This window comes from Lepisma saccharinum, chromosome 4 (assembly GCF_977018435.1).
Source record: "Lepisma saccharinum chromosome 4, izLepSacc3.1, whole genome shotgun sequence".
Taxonomy (NCBI): domain Eukaryota; kingdom Metazoa; phylum Arthropoda; class Insecta; order Zygentoma; family Lepismatidae; genus Lepisma; species Lepisma saccharinum.
In genome coordinates this window covers 13,511,318-13,528,731 of record NC_139232.1, presented here as the reverse complement: position 1 = coordinate 13,528,731, position 17,414 = coordinate 13,511,318, and the positions used below count along the sequence as shown (strand labels likewise).

General features: G+C 37.9%; 1 protein-coding gene across 2 annotated transcripts in view; it reads right to left on the bottom strand.

Annotated features, from left to right (window-relative positions):
- Positions 1–3,635: 3,635 nt before the first annotated feature.
- Drep2 (DNA fragmentation factor-related protein 2) overlaps positions 3,636–17,414 on the bottom strand; it is a 128,631-nt gene continuing 114,852 nt past the window's right edge. For both annotated transcript variants that reach the window (XM_083121574.1, XM_083121575.1), the window contains exon 4: positions 3,636–5,814. In XM_083121574.1, the coding sequence (XP_082977700.1) occupies positions 4,691–5,814 (1,124 nt within the window). In that variant the 3' untranslated portion in view covers positions 3,636–4,690. The remainder of the gene's footprint in view (positions 5,815–17,414) is intronic.

Here is a 17,414-nt window from a genome sequence, read left to right as displayed (position 1 = left end):
AATTGTCTGGGATGTCTTTAGAAAGGGCTTAATCGGTGGGATGCATAGGATGATACGTATTATTGGCTTACTGGATGGTACGCTCTGGTAAAAGTTTTCGCCGCTCTCGGTATTCAAGTCGATGTCTCTCAGAACGATACGTTTCACCGCTTTCCGTTTATATTAATATTGAGTTTCTAGAAACAATCTTTCTTGTGTATCTATTAAACAATATTGCAGCCATTAAACGTATCCACTCTAGATTGCTTTTGGATCCAACTGATATTTGCAGTTTCAACTATACATGATCTAATCCGAGTATTGGGTATTTATACATACAGCTCCAGTATAAACCAGAAGTCTCTATTTCTGATTGTGTGGATATCCAGCTGTCTTAATACTCCGATATTCGGTTATCCGGATTACCTTTTGCTCCCACAACGGATAATTTGAAATGCGGAGGAAAGAATAGAAATGAAGCTGTGCTCTTGAACGTGGATCGATTGTTTCGTGCACGTGTTCCAATATTGATTCGCAGAATCACAAGTTAAGCATGTTGCTAAACTATCTTCCCCGATGAGAGAGTTGCTTATGAAAAGAAAACGGAATAGGATGTATCTGAGACAATATTCTCTCTTGGTTGATTCGGATGTTTGGATGGAGCGAGCGCCTCTGAAACTAGCTCGGTTGGTGACGGCCCGGTCGCATGGCGCGGGAGAGGGGGGGGGGGTATTGCCGAGATATCGCTCATTCAAAGAACAGGGGGGAAGTTCTTGTTTAATTCCGTTCCGAGTTTTCGAAATATACGTTGGGCTGTTAAAGGTGAATGCATCACGTGAATTCATATTACTAAAGTAGACAGTATACCACCTAGGTATCGGTGATGGAGCTTACTTCCTGCTAGCATGTATTTCAGTAATGCCTATTCCTCAAATTTCCCTGCAAATAAGAAATCTCTATTGAACACGAGAGTTGAAGTTAGGTAGTAAGTTGAAACTTAGTCAATTCGTAGTCAAAGGCACAACGTCCTACATAAATATTCATGAAACTAAACAGTCGTGTGAGGTTCAGCGTTCTGCTTGAAGAAAGTAAATCTAAACGTCCTATAAAGAAAATCGCTAAGGTGTCACGTTTTCATTACATTATTATTATTAATTACAGAATTGGCTATTGTCCATTTATTTATTTTTACATATTATATCTGCATATTTTCATATTTCCTGCAATTCTTTCTATTTGTATTTGTCATGCATAACCGCACCCTGCAATTTAAAAATACTGAATGCTATTATTAATAAGAAAAATGTGTTAAAATATTATTATTCCATATTTTGTTCAAGAAAAATCTAATCTAAAGGTAGATTCTGAATCCCACAAGTCATTTCGTTGCTTCCCTTGTTTCATGTACTACGTATACTTCTATGTTCAGTTCATATTGTGACTTTAGGATGAATTCAAATTTATTCCATTAAATATGCACCCTGAATTTTTTGTTTCGGCTATCTTATTTTTCAGTTAATTTATTTGCACTTGTTTTTGTTATTTATTATTCCTGCATCGTGAATTTTGCATGAGGGTACTTTTGCACTGGGATTGACGTGAACTTGAGTTGGAGATTTTTTTGAGTTTATTTTATGCAGAGAAAGGCTAATCGGGACTGAATCTATGGTTCAAAGTGGGATACGAAACACTATGTGCTTCCATCGAGTATCGAATGTGACACTTCAGGATGAAATGAAAACATTTCCTGAAACCCAAAAGTTGTCGGCATACGTTGATGAACATTGCGGGCATATGCTGTTTACGAGAGGATAAAAAGTTTAAGGAACTGGGGGAAAATACAGTTGCTGTGGGTGATAGGAAAGGCATGAACACGCTTGGTCTTAACGCTTTTCCATTCGGTTCAAGCGAAAGTATCAACTTGAGTTCAATCAGCTCTTCCAAATAAACGAACTAATACTGCTGCAGGCATCATTTTTGCAATTTGTCCACGAGCCTTTAAGTGAACTACGCCCTATATACTTGTCCCACAGAACGTTCACAACGGAACAGAGATTCACACAGACGGAAAATGGCAGTGACTTTCATGTAATTGTTTTTCGTGTTCTGTTTTCTTTTGTTCTATTCTGTGTACGTGAACATATATAAAACACAAAAATATTTAAATGGAAGACGAGATCTACAGGAATACACAAAATGAACAACAAGCAGCTGTAACTTTTACCTACTTGCATAAATGAAAAATGGTATCTTAAAAAAATCATATATCTTCACATTGAAAGATGAATTCTCTAGCGTTCCACTATGTAATGTATCTTGTTTAAGGAAATGATATGATCGAGCAATATGATCTATTACAGGATTCCAATTATCTAGCGGCTTTATTATTGTTGTTATTATTATCATTATTGGTGGCTTGTGTATAACACGAACCAGTAAATGAGGAGTAAGATGTCTGGAGTATTAACAGGAAATTTGGACATAGTAGCTGGGCTACTTTCTATTTATTTTGCTTCTTTTTTAAAAAATGTCAATATCATTTAATAATTGTACAATATTATACACTGGTCATGCATTCATACACATGCCAAACCTGCACGCACTCACACACACACACGGCTACATATTCGCACTCTAGATTACACTTACACACCACTTACTCGAATTCACATTCATCCTCCTGCCATTATCTATAGTAAGCTTATCTTACACTTTCTGACATTCCTTAAAGCACATTCTAACCCATCTTAAAACGCCTTCAAGAGTGTGTTCAGAGCGGCAGTGATCAGCTGCTAGTCCATTGTCTACATGTCCTTTCATCTCTCTCTCTCTCTTTTATTCCGTATCCCTTGCCCTCTCTCTCTTTCCACCTGCACGTGGTATTACCAGCTTCTTCAACAATAAACATCAACAATAGAACAACAATACCTTTCAACACTTCTTGCACAACCCCTCTTTATCTTCTATCATATATATTTTTTGTACGAGCAGCACTTCAGCACCTTAGGTTTCTTTGAACAAATGTTCCATCTATCACACAGTCATATCGTCACTTGCCCCTTGTTGACTTCAGTAACAAGTCCCACAATGTATTCCACACACATTGTTACGTATGCATTCACCAAGCCTTCAAGGCAATAGGAAAAAAAAAGTTACCGTCCGCAACCGTTCAGGGCTCAGCCCTTAAATTTTGCAACGGAATTATGTTTTTTTAGTAATGTTCTTTTTTTTAATATCTAACCTATATATGTATATATATTACTTGATCACTCAGCACCACAGTCTCCCGTTTTTTGTTTTTGTTTTTCCTACCACGAAGAAAAATGCGTTAAGCTTTCGAATTTCTTCTACAGTCAAGTTGGACATCAGAATATATCTTGGTTGTTAAATTCTGCTATACAACTGAAGATCACCTGTATCTAAACGTCAGATGTATTTCAATTACTGTCTCCACTTCTACTCTGCACCATTCTCTCCTTCACCACTAGTACAAGTATAGATGGACAATCTACGTTGTGCGATTGATAGTAAAAACAAGAAACCAAAAAGTATTAAAGAACAGAAAATTATAATATATGTATATATAGACAAATCTTATACAAATTGGCCTTCTCTTTAAGAAGTAGACATTTGAAATAATTATTATCTGTCCTATGTTTCATTTCTAGATTATTTTTTTTTCAATCTTTCATTAAAATCTTCTCTTGGCAAAAAAGAATTTCCGTCAGACACGACAGAATAACATATTAATCTTTTTTTTTCATGTTTAAACTTAAGCTTCAGCAAAGTTTGACTTATTTACCCGTTGCTATTTTCTTTTTAAAAACAGTTTTGCTATTACTCATTGAGTTTTTGTTTCGTCAGGTGTGTCCAACACACTGTGTAAACAATACTTAAAGACAGTGACAATTTGACAGAACCACTGTACAACCTGGAAATTATTTTTTTGTATGCACAGCATATTTCTTCTTTAGTACTTAATACCCCCCCACGTGTTTTACAAAAGAAAACATGTGCACGTAAAAACGATGTAATGTTTCCTACCTCAGATATGTTCCATAGTAGTCTCTCTCTCTTGTTTTTTTACACACAATGTCATGGTCTCTTTGTGCAACTAAGGACCCGCTCTTAATTTTTTGAATTGTCGCTCAGCCTCATCCTCCTTGTGTTTCAATCCCTCTCCCGCAAATTTCCCTTGACCTTGAGCTGACCACATTCCCACGTTACTCAGCAAGAGGAAAAAAAGGAGAATAATGTCTGTATTCCATCTACTCATTGATTTGCAGAATGGGATTTTCTTTCTTTTTTTTTGTTGTTCTCCTTACATTTTCCCCCCTTGTGTGGGAGATGAGGAGGAAATTAGGTCAGGGTTGGGAAGGACGGGGAGGTTCCAGGAGGAAGGGGCAGAAATAGAGGCGAAAAGGGGACCCTCATCATTTCGGAGAATAGAGATTAACGGGGGAAACTATTGCTTGGAAAAATGGAATTCTTCCTCTTGTCGATTCGACGCTGAAGGCATCGTCATTTGAGAATATATTGATTGGTGGTAGAAGTGAACGAAATGAAGGAAAAGAAATTCTCGGCTTATCCTTTCTATGTGTAAAAAAAACTGTTTTGTGATGATCCTTTAGTGTTCACGGCCGATCTTCTCTAGCTCTGGTGCACATGACTTTTTTTTTGGAACCTTTGCTTCTAATGACGACGCCCATCCTTAAAGCCTGTCCTCTTCTTCTTCTTCCTCGACGTCTTCTCTGTTCTCTTCCGACTCCTCTTTGTAACCTGGGTGTTCTGATATTGCATAATAATTGCCATTGTAGATAACCCCCAATTCCCTTAGCACGTTCCCTCGAATCGTGGCTTTGATTGTCCAATTGTAGCAGTCGTCGCTCTCGCTTTCGCGGTCTAGTCGCTCCACGTCCACGATCTTCGAACTCAGCCTCTCCAAGATGATGCCGATGTCCTTGATTGTGAGATGCCGCTTCTGGTCGACGGAGAGTTGGTCTATGAGGAGGAGGAACTTTTCCGTCGTGATGGCATCGTCCTCCATTATGGTGTTCTCCGTCTCAGACTCTGAACTTTCGTGTTCCACCCTGGACGCCACCGCACCTTCGCATTCGATGTCTAAAAATCTCACGTGCGCCCCTTTCGGTAGGGTCCGGCGCACGTCCTGTTGAGCATCTTGGATGGGGGAAGTGGCCACCGATTTATGCACTTGGATCTTCCTTCCCTCCTCGTGAAGTGCGCAGCAGTGGAAGTCGCACTCGTTATTCTCGGCAGGGCTACCGCTCCTAGGCTGGTGAACGTGGTTGGCACATTCCGGCGTATGAATATGAATTGTTGTACTTTCAAAGGAGCTTCCTTGCTTTATTAAACGAGCACCTGACTGAACACCAGACATTGCTCCATAGGAACTACTAACTTTGGCTGCATGAACATCATCATGGTTTATCACAGTAATTTGGGGGCTGTACCTGGGTGGGTATACATCATTGATGAGGGTCTCTTTTTTACCATCCCGCGACACAGTACTGTGGATGCCGAGCTTTTCGAGACTCGTCTGAATGACCAGGGCAGGTCTCGCAGCACCTTCCCCCACCCCCGAGGGTTTCCCTCCCACCCCTACAGTCGGGAACACAGGCTTGGCACCCGCCGCCTCCGCCTTCTTTGGCGACAACCTGGAAGCTTCTGTTTTGTGCGTTGCTTGCTGTCGATGGTCCCAGTGGAGGACCACGGTGACTCTACCCTTGTTGTCCATGATCTTCCACGAGGGTGTCTCATCATGTAGTTCCAGAGCGTGTATCGTCTCGCAGACGATTCTGGGGATGGCTGAGATGGCTACGAACGAAATCAGAAAAGAAAGCATCAGAGTCTATTCCAAGAAATATAAGTACAAGAAATACACAGCACAACACAAAATCAGTGGCGGCGATCGGCTTCCAAAACTGCGAGGCTTTGATTGATTGATTGATTTGCTTTATTTTACTTCGCCTTTTCTGCCACTTTTGGCTAATTTGCGAAGATGGGGATGAGTGATGATATGATGAAATTTATGAATGGACACTCACAAACATCCATACCCAGGCCGGGATTCGAACCCAGGACCCCTGGCGTCGTAGCACGATGTGCTAACCACTCCGCCACGGGGCCGGCTCAAAACTGCGGTGCAAGCACAGTTTACTTTCCCCCTTCATACATAAGGTTCAGCATAGTGCGGGGGCAAAAGTAGTAAAAGGGGGGCAGCTGCCCCCGGGCCCCCCTAACCGCCGTCACTGTACAAAATTATTACTATTCATCAGCGCAAGGTTATTACTAGGGTTCGGAAGTTGATGACATAAAAACATTAAAGATTGACCTTAATATTGTTAAAAAATGTTCTAAAAATTAAAAAATGACCTAAAAATAATTTCCAAAATTAAAATCAAAGCTTGATTTTTCATAAATTACAAGAGACTAGTTCAAAAATTTGATAAAATTTATTGTTTGATGATTTAAACTATCGAGAGGAAAAAAGTAATATTTTTTTCTTCGTATTTTTACTTCATTTCATGCTATTAAATGCATTTGAAATTCACAAAACAACTGGGAAGAAGAAAAAAGAAACTTCAAAAATGATAAAAAATGCAATAAAAACGGCAATTAATACTGAAAAATGATCTAAAATAAAAAAAAGGCAGGAAAATGCAAAGAGATCAAAATTCAAACAATGTTTTCTGGTTCTAACTGAAGTGAAACGTACTACTATCAGGTTTTGCATTGCCTTGAAAGGCTAGGAAAAAAAAACACGATTTGTCATCAACTTCCTAGCCCTAGTTACGAAACAACAAAATCACCTACAGTCCTGGACGCGAAATGAGGCGGCTCTGGCTAATTTGCTCAGTGGCCATATCGATGCTCGCGCACTGGCGGATCGAGAAATTACAGTTGGGATTGGAGATGTTAGTCACGTACCTCACCTTACTGAGAATCAATCTACCCTGCGCTTTGTACTGTATTATGTAAACAAGTTATAGTACTGTACTTGATTTCCATGTACCAGAGATTAGCGTATTGTTTTGCAAGAATAGGGATTCAGGGCCGGAATGGACAGTTATTATTGTCATAATTTCTTCCATTGCCAACGGTAAACTGAAGGATATGTGAATAAACAAAGAGACATAAACATATTATCTCAAGGGGCATCAGGTTCGATCCTTTTTGAGGCATATTGCATAGTACTTTGGTTCCAAATTTAAACTGTAGAGTAAATTCCTATCAGCCTATCACGTGGAGACTATCATCAAACTTTTTTTTTAAAAAAATAATAGATAATAGACAAAATATTTGAGTCTTCAGAAGTATTAGGTATAATAATATATCCAAAAGCGTGGCAGTTCCTGTAGAGCCACGCCGTACTCGGGACGGGATTTCTTTGGACAATGTATGTTCTGTGTTTGCAGTCCATCATTGTAATACAGAATACAAAAATTACATAAATGTTTACGGAAAATTATGGGATGACAACCAAGGGGGACGAAAAGCGTGTCCTTAAGTGGGATATATTCATATTTATTGAAAATAACGTGACGTCTGTTTAAGGGCTATCGTAAAGAAATGTTTTAAGAAATGCAGAGAGAAGGAGAGAGACAGAGTTATGATGATGATGAATGATAGAGAGAGAAATACAGTAAGAGAAAAGGAAAAAAATAAAAGCAAATGAATGAGAAGGAAAGAAAATAAGAAAACCAACGCGAGAGAGGAAGAAATAAATGAAGTGGGTGAGAAATAAAAAAAGCAAGATAGAGGGAAGAGGAAAGAAACGAGAGATAGAAATAAGAGATAAGTGAGAGAAAGAAAGAAAGAGGGTAATAAAGAAGTCAGAGGGGAAGAGAAATAATTGAAGTGGGTGAGAAATAAAAAAAGATGCAGGGAAGAGGAAAGAAACGAGAGATAGAAATAAGAGATAAGTGAGAGAGAAAGAGAGAGGAAAATAAAATAAATCAGAGGGAGAGAGAAATACATGAAGTGGGTGTAAAATAAAAAAAAGATAGAGGAAAGAGGATATAAACGAGAGATAGAAATAAGAGATAAGTAAGAGAAAAAGTAAGAGGGTAATAAAATAATTCAGAGGGAGAGAGAAATAAATGAAGTAAGTGAGAACTAAAAAATAGATACAGTGAAGAGAGAGAGAAATAAGATATAAGTGAGAGAAAGAAAGACGGTAATAAAAGAAGTCAGAGTGAGAGAGAAATAAATGAAGTGCGTGAGAAATCAAAACACAAGATACAGGGAAGAGTAGAGGAACGAGAGATAGGAATAAGAAATAAGATACAGAGAAAGAAAGAGGGTAATAAAATAAGTCAGAAGGAGAAAGAAATAAATGAAGTGGGTGAGAAATGAAAAGAACAGAGGGAAAAGGATAGAAACGAGAGATAAAAATAAGAGATAAGTAAGAGAGAGAGAGAAAGTATAATAAAAGAAGTCACAGGGAGAGAGAACGTAGAAATAATGGAGGAAGCAAGGCATAAGAACGTAAGAGAAAGTTAATAAAATAAATAATAGAGCGAAAGAATGGACAATGCATAGAATCTGTGGTGTCCAGGATTTTCGAAAGATATTGGGGGGGGGGTTAAGTAATACTTGTTATAGTAGTCAATACTCATTTTGCCATCATTTCCTGCCTTTTCCATTCTTTTCTTAGGAATACTGGGACAAAGGGACAAATCCCGCTCGGGCACAACACTTATAGGATTCCAAGACACGAAAAAGAAATCGAAGATCTTGAAAACGAAAAATACAGGAAGACGGAGAAGGAATACAAATAAACGGAACAAATTAATAATAATTAAACAATTATTCCATATTCTAGCGGTGCCCAAAGTGTGCACCGTGGCTGGCTTACAGGGTCGCTGCGAAATGTTCCAATATTTTCACTGAAACGACACTTACTTGTTAGTCAATTGTATGATTGTTCCAAATATGTGCTTCTTTAGTACTTTTTACACGTAAAATGTTTCTGAATTTGAAACATTTGTTCATTTCCTAACTTAAGGCAAGCAACGTAAATACACTAAATGAGTGTTGCAAGTGTTAGATAGGTGTACATTCTGACTTGGGCGCCGCGGAAAAATCATGAAACACTAAGGTCGCCGAGAAACGAAAAGGTTTGGGAACCTCTGCCATACTCCAAAGGGTAAGCGTCTATGATGACAAAAGGAACTGTTGCCGCTTGAACTAGGCAACACTGCATGGTGAGCATTGCCACAACGTGCAACGGAATTAACGATTCTTGGCCTTCGCTAGCTTTCTTCTACCCACATGTGACACTAGTGCACGTCTGCCCAGCCGCCTCAAATCATGGTCACTGATATAGCTAGAGGGTGTCCGAATTGAAACGCCATAATGGCAACTGCCTGTAACGCCACATGTAGTTGATGTATCCACATGAATTATACATCAATGACTATACATTACATTACAGTACAGTACATTAATACATTTTTAGTACATTTAATACATTTCTACATGCGCCTCACGAGTCCCACGGAAGCTGTCCTACCGATACTCGATTTCCCGCCAGGTTGCCTGTACCATGTTTGGGGTGACTGTTCAAACGACAACTAGTCCTTTCACGAAGCTGTTCCACAGTTGTTTGAGTTGGGTTGGTGTTTTAAGTCCACTTTATGCACAGTAAGGCTAATCGGGACTGGACCTACAGTTTAAAGTGGGATCCGAACTACTTGTGCCTCCACCGGGTATTGAACCCGGGACCCCTTGTGTTCCATAGTTGTCACTTTGGTTGAATACACTGGACATCCTCCGTGCAACTCGTGGGGCGCATGTAGAAATGTTCTAAAAATGCACTAAAATGTACTAATTACTACTTTACTCACAGAAACTTTATGGCTATGTATAGGGTATCCCAATAAGAGCGAAGGATTTAATATGTTTAAGAAAATACTGTATATTTATAATATGACAACATTTTTTACATCATTACAGCGGGTAAATGTTCCGATTTAAGAATGAATAGTCTGCTGTCGAAGCTGTTTCCTCAATTTTTTTGATCAACTTGCGAAATGTACTCTCTCACTAGGCGCACTTTTACGTCTAAGGATTGCATGAACCCTCCTAACACTCTCTGCATAACACTCGCCATTCTTGTAATGACTTTTCTCTATCAAAACTCGTTATTCCTTTGTTTAACGCTCCATGTCAACTAAGCTGCAACAATCACTGATAAAGGAACTTGTAAGAACAGTGTTACCAACCCAAGACATGTTGCGAAAATCAAACTTGGCATTCTTAAATCGGAACATTTACCCGTTGTAATGATGTAAAAAATTTTGTCATTTTGTAAATATACCGTATTTTCTTAAGCATATTAAATCCGTCGCTCTTATTGGGACACCCTTTATATTCATTGATGTACAATTCATTTGGATACATCAAATACATGTGGAGTTACAGAAAGTTGCCATTAGGGCGTTTCGATTCGGACACCCTGCATTGCTGCACAATTCGCAGAGATCAGCGAGAGAAATATACACAAATATGTTCTTTCTGGCTTAACCTCTTTGTTAATCATTTGGATATAGGCAAATAATTTGCAAAGTCAAATAATTTTTATTCCTGTCTGGGATGTTTTTATCCCCCCCTGAAAGAAAATGGAGTTGAAACCAAATAGCATATCATTTCTAAACTACGTAACAAACGAAATTGAAAAATCATTTGTGTTCATTAATGGGCCAGTCATCAAAGATTTCCCTGCCGAAGAGTATGCATATTTGCAGAGTAAAGAATGACCCCAGTCAGCAACTGACCAACCTCATCGAGCCAAGACGACAACAACAGGGTGTTTTCAACTTAAGTATTCATGTCATAGTGCTGATGTTTTACATAATGTTAAAGTGTTCACAAGAAACTTGTTGGTAGGTTAGAGGGTTGAATCTGGCCATGTAAATTTAGCCATGTTTTCGGCGTTACAAGTTCGATAGCTCATTTTGTGTATGAGTTTGGGCTTTCTTAGAATGTACTTATACTAAGTGTTATTAAATTATGTGTAAATATTATCATAAGCTGTAATGACATACGTTAGAACCAATGTTTACCAAGGTTGTTTCAAACGTTTAAAACACATGGCTTTGTTTTTTCACAAATGTTTAAAACTTTTAAAACAAAGTGTTTCAAACATGTTTTTTTCAGACTTGTTTAAAACACATTTTGATACTTGATGTTTGACAGTTTGTGGTTATTTGCGTGTTTTGTAACTATGCCTTTTCATTCAATGCGTGTCCTTCTGTTTATTGTGCACAGAACTCTGTTCAGTTGCTGAAAATATATATTGAATTAACAAAGAAACATATCGTGATTAATACCCGTGGGTCACGTTTAAAACACCTGGCTATGTTTTTTTGGTTCTTAGAGGTGTTTAAAACATTTTTAAAATTCAATACTAAAAAAAAGTAAAAAAGTAAAGTGTTCCCCTGTGCATAGCACCACGCCATGAAGGCGTATAGGGGGTGTGGGGGTAACGCCCCACACTTTCTTGATCCGGTCGTGAGTGTGGGTGATGTGATCAGCATCACGCCCCTGACCGCCTTTACCCCCCAGGGTTTCCCCCCAGGTACCCATGTTATTCGACGCTGGGTGGGCGCTGGGGCCGCTTCCACCGTAAGAAAAGTTCCCGGATTTGAACCGGCCGGGGATCGAACCCGGGACCTTGAGCATGGTAGTCAGACGCGTTACCGACTGAGCCACCGCGGCCACAATACTACATGGATGAAATCGTTTCGTTCCTCACTTAACACACTGGAAAATGTGCACATTGTTCTTAATGTCAATATTTAGTTGCATTCACGATAAAATGTATTTAAAAAAGAAACTAAAAAAATACAGTAGCTACAACGTGGACTCAGTGGGGCCTGGCAATGACAACTGTGATTAGTGGAAGCTTCTTGAACAGCTAGAAAGAGTCCTATTCTCTGATTTGTTGTCTTTTGGTAACAAAAGAAACTTTTTTGAGCCTCTAAGGGGAAGTTGAACATTTTTATGAAATTTGTGCATACCCCTATAACCAACATCTCCTAAAACTTTAGTGGTCGATGACCCACTCCATCTTACATCGTTGTTTACAAAGGCACAACACTAGCAGAATTCCGGATGTTGATAGTGAAGTTAAACAAAAAATAAATTTAAACAATATCCATGTTGCACAAGGGGTAATAGGACGCCCAAGGAAGCATAACATTAGAACGATTATTGCACAACACAAAATTTGTTCTTTAGATGAAAATGTGTGATTGTAATGTATTCGTGCATGACAAGAACGAATCTGCAATTTGTTTCCGTGTATCACGTATAATTTAGGCAAAAATAAAAAAAAAATGAAAGTTACATAAGATACGTATGGTACAATAGCCGAAAGTGTGTTTCTCCTGTGTTACAAAGAATGAATGCTCGAAATTATGCATTGGTATGACAAGATAAGATGTATGCAAGAAGGTTACATGAAACACTGTTGCTTCCTCGGTGAATGCGACAGTCGGGACAGATATAATCATTATGTCCGTAAACACTGGTCGCTACTAGAGGCATCAAGAACATATCACGAGATCTAATTGAGAAGCCCCAAAGTGTGGGATGCGACAACGAGGAAGACGCTATTGCAATACAATCAATCAATCAGAATGTATTTCTGCCCCATTACACGTCAAGATTGGTTTGATGAGAACCTTCGTCAAAGCACTAGGACGAGAAGACCAAGCTTTCAGGTACCTCTGGACGAAATTCCCACACTTAAGTGAGGCAAAGGTTAAGGAAGGTGTGTTTTGTTGGCACACAGATTAGAGCCGTTTGATTCTACAATTTCCGACCTAGCAAATGCAGTATGGCAGGCATTCAAGTTGGTGTGTTCTAGTTTCCTGGGTAATGTCAAAGCACACAAATATGATTCACTGTTCGTGACATGGTGCACTGATTCCATATCATGGGATGCCACATGTACCTCAAATTACATTTTCGAACTCACATGTGGGCTTTTTTGCGATAAAGCTGGGAGCAGTCAGTGATGAACATGGGGAAAGGTTCCTCCAGGACATTGCTGTGTTTGAAAAGTGGTTGGAACGGCAGTATGCTTGATGACTATTGTTGGTCTATCATCAGGGAGACCCTCACAGATATGTACAAGAGTAAATGCTCCACAACGTCATGTTTGTAGGTATTGTTACTGTGCTATCTTACTGTACAGTGTATTGTAATATGCCTTTCACACATGCATCAGGTGGCTGTCCAATGAAAATGATACGTGATAGAAGCATACGGTTTTCACACTTCAATTCTGCATCCTTGGTTTAGTCCAAATCACATGATTTCATCTAAAGGACAGAAAATGTCTTCAAATTTGTTGTTATGAATGCGATAAGGTTCTGCAAAACAATCGAAAATGACAGGATAATAAGAGATAGACAATAAGAGATAGACCAAAGATATGCAATGAAGTGAGTCTGCTTTCCCAAAAAGTAACTCTATTAATTCAAAATCTTGTGCGAGATTTAAGACTAACATAAATGTGTATTTTAAAAGTTAGTCAAGCGTTTACTTTATAATAGGAACACAATCCATCCTAGGATGATTAACAAATTGCTTATTAATTATTAAATGATTAAATCAATAATGATTCATTATTCTTAGAAAATGTCTTCTTGGCATTATGTTTCAAACGTTTTTTTTTTGTTTAAAATATGTTCATTTTGATTGTTGTTTGAAACACTGTTTAAAACATTTAAAACATGTTTACAAAGGAAAACTGTTTGTTTTGTTTCTTTTTAGAAAATACATTTTGCCAATCCTGGTTCTACGCTACTTAGAACCGAAAGGCAATAGTTTTGTTTACTGACTGGTACCATATGTACAAATTTGCATACCCAAAAAAACCTACTAGCCAAAATGAAATCACAAATGCGCCACTGAGTGGGCATCTCCGCCGCCCCCAAAAGCAAAAAGCTTAATTCGCACAGTGTTCTGGACTCATGGCCAATATAATCCTTTGTGGAACTTGTGTTGTGTGCTGTCCGTGGGTGTTTGTGTCCTTTAGTCTCATCTTACACCATTCATGCTCATGTTCGCGATTAGCCAAAAGTGGCAGGAGAGCGAAGTAAAATAAAATAAATCAAATCAAATCTATTTTTCTTTACAGAAGGTGTAAATTTTAATGCAAATAATTTGAGTTTGAGTTTTTGTTTTAAGTCAACTTTATGCACAGATAGGTTAATCGCGATTGGACCTACAGTTTAAAGTGGGAACCGAACCACTATGTGCTTCCACAAGGTATCAAACCCGGGAATGTGAATAATTTATTGGTATTACTTTCTCCCTAGCAAATGATGCAGAGACATACGTATATTTGTGATGCAAAGAGGCGTGTGTTTGTGTGTGTGTGTGTGTGTGTGTGTGTGTGTGTGTGTGTGTGTGTGTGTGTGTGTGTGTGTGTGTAGACTTATACATATAGACACAAATTATTATTAGCATCCAATTATTCAAATATATTGTTCCATGATGACAAGAGTTCATTTTACATCACAATTACCAAAATTCAATAAAATAAACAAGAAACACAAAGCACAGACGTAATGCACAACACAAGTTAACACAAATATAAATTGAAATTTAGAGACACTAGTTAACAAACAACATAAATTAGTGGATATTCCTATTTTTATAAGATTATAATATTTTACGTGAAGGAAGAAAATTCATTCAAGTGAAAAGCGATAGTTTAGCGTTATTATATTATCAGTCCAAGTTCACGAATTGATTTGAATTTTGAATTTTGAAGTAAAACATTTTGGGTGCGTCAGCACTGAGGCTATTTTGAACCCGTCACACTATATGGGGCCAGCCCATTATCAGAACAAAAATAAAAGCGTTTGAAAACTAAAATTTCCTTACCTTGGTTAAAAGCTGAGGTTAAATAGGGCGCTCAGCACAAATAAGGACAAAACACAGGACGACACAGAATTATACTAGCCATGGGGCCAGTCGCCAGAGCCTCGTTAGTCTGCAGTCCAGGGTGTACTACGTGGAAGTGAGGTTGACTATTGGGTGCACTACGTGGAAGGAGCACCCCTTACACTCCCCGAATAGATTTGAGGTTGAATGCAATACCTTATAAACAAAATCTACAATCTTAATAATGTTGAACACAGAAAAACAAATAACCACAATTGTATAAAAGAGAGAATTCATTAAAGAACGGGTTCAAAAATGAAAAATAAATGGCATTGGAGTAAAAACATTTTACATCAAATGTATTTGATTTTGATTGTATTTGATAATTGTATATCTTTAGGATAATAATTACAATGAGGTTGGATGAAAATTAAATGCAAGAAATGAATTACGAAACACTAATGCTCTGACATGCACTCGAATCAAAAATATTTTGCAAAGTAAACGCGAGTCGAGTTCTAAAATCAATCAGTCACTTTAGGGGGTATTTGTGCATTTGATATTTATGTAATAGTGCAATTGAACTCCAAAAGTAATTGCTAGTTAAACATCAACTATGAACTAACTACAAAAATTTTTATATGAAATTAAACTTAAAATAACCTTTTATAACGCAATTAAAAAGAATTACAATTTTTAAGGTCTCCCCATAGAACGAGTCAGAATTTGACATATTGGTTCAAGTATTCTTCTTGTACCCTTAGAGAGTACTTTATAATAATATAATTTCCTGCACCCTCGTAAATTTTAAGGCCAACTCGACAGTACTAGTAAGTCTCAGTTAACAAGGCGATAGGTGAAGTTACTGATTTAGTTCTTTAATGGACTTTAATTAAGACAACTTGAAAAATCACAATTTGTCAATTTAACAGGTATCAAGCCCAATTGACAGAGGAATGATTGAATCATGTCATAGAAAAGAAGAATGTACCTCTGTGGTACAAAACCGACCTGGGGTTAGAAACTAGAGGAAACTGGCAGGCCTGTAGCGAGGAATAGGCTAGGAAAGGGGGGGGGTCTAGAGTGCAATATACAGAGGGCGACATTCAAAGCTTTATTATTATTATTATTATTATTATTATTATTAAAGAAACAACAAAGGGAGAATATGCGACAAAGAAATTTACACTAGTCAAAGTTATATTATTGTAATTCACTCCTGGAATTTTCTGTTTCCAAAAGTAGTAAAAGTACGTTTTAAGAAATGTTCTTCAGACACTAAGATATAACTGAAATATTCTTATATATTATTATAATATATGTAGTAGCCTACATATTATTTTTTTCAATTTGTTTTTCCCTGCTTGCTTATTTCAAAATGTGTAGAATGTAAATATCACAAACCATGTCATAAGAAGAAAATATCGAAGGACGCTCATAAAATGTCGGTGCTTGATAGTGTGCGTGTGTGTGGAGAGCGCCAAACAACAATTCTGCTCATGGCGCCAAAATATCTAGCTGCTCTCTGTAGGGTAATATATCGAATTTCGTCCTCTCTACACCGAACCCGTGTCTATTCGCACCGAAGGGAAGAACCTGATAGTTAACCACTAGGCTACGCGAACACCATATTATGAAACTGATCTTAATGTTTGTGAAAGAATTCGAACAAACTCCGTGTAAAGTCGCGCCTAAACTTCCCCTGCGGTCAGCAATCCTGACTTTGTTGTAGAAATATTAGAATCAAAGTTGATTAAGTTTTCTGTGCTATTTAAAAGGATGTTAGAATGAGTTGCCCCGGGGGTGGTGGAATGAATATCTGTATGGATGGGACAAGTTACGAACTAGGGAAATTTTTAACCTGAAATGCACGAGGAGCTTTCAGTCTAGTATATTCAAGAAATATATCATTATTTAAACACATTTGACCAAATATAAGTATAACTAACTAACTAACTAACTCCCTAGCCTTCTTAAACCCGAAGGTTCATGGCTGCAGCAACACAGACCTTCCATCTGTCCTTATCTTGAGCAAGTTCCATATACTCTTTTCCATCCCTACCGATTTCCCTTAGGTCCATCTCAACATTGTCCCTCCATCTTCGTCTTGGCCTTCCTACAGGTCTCTTACCATCAGGTTTCCCAACAAGAATCCTGTAAACTCCTCTTTCCTCTCCCATTCGTGCCACATGGTCTGCCCACCTAAGTCTTCTTCATTTAATAATTCTAATAATATTTGGACATGAATACGAATTATGTAGTTCTATATTATGCAACCTTCTCCACTCACCTGTCTCCTCATCCCTGTTAGGTCCAAATATTTTCCTAAGGATCTTATTTTCAAATACTCTCAATTTATGTTCCTCTTTCAATGTAAGGGACCAAGTTTCACATCCATATAATACTACAGGCAAAATTACTGTTTTGTATATTTTAACTTTTAGTTTTTTAGATATTAAACGAGAAGACAAAAGTTTATGAAGAGAGAAGTAACATGCATTTCCTGAATT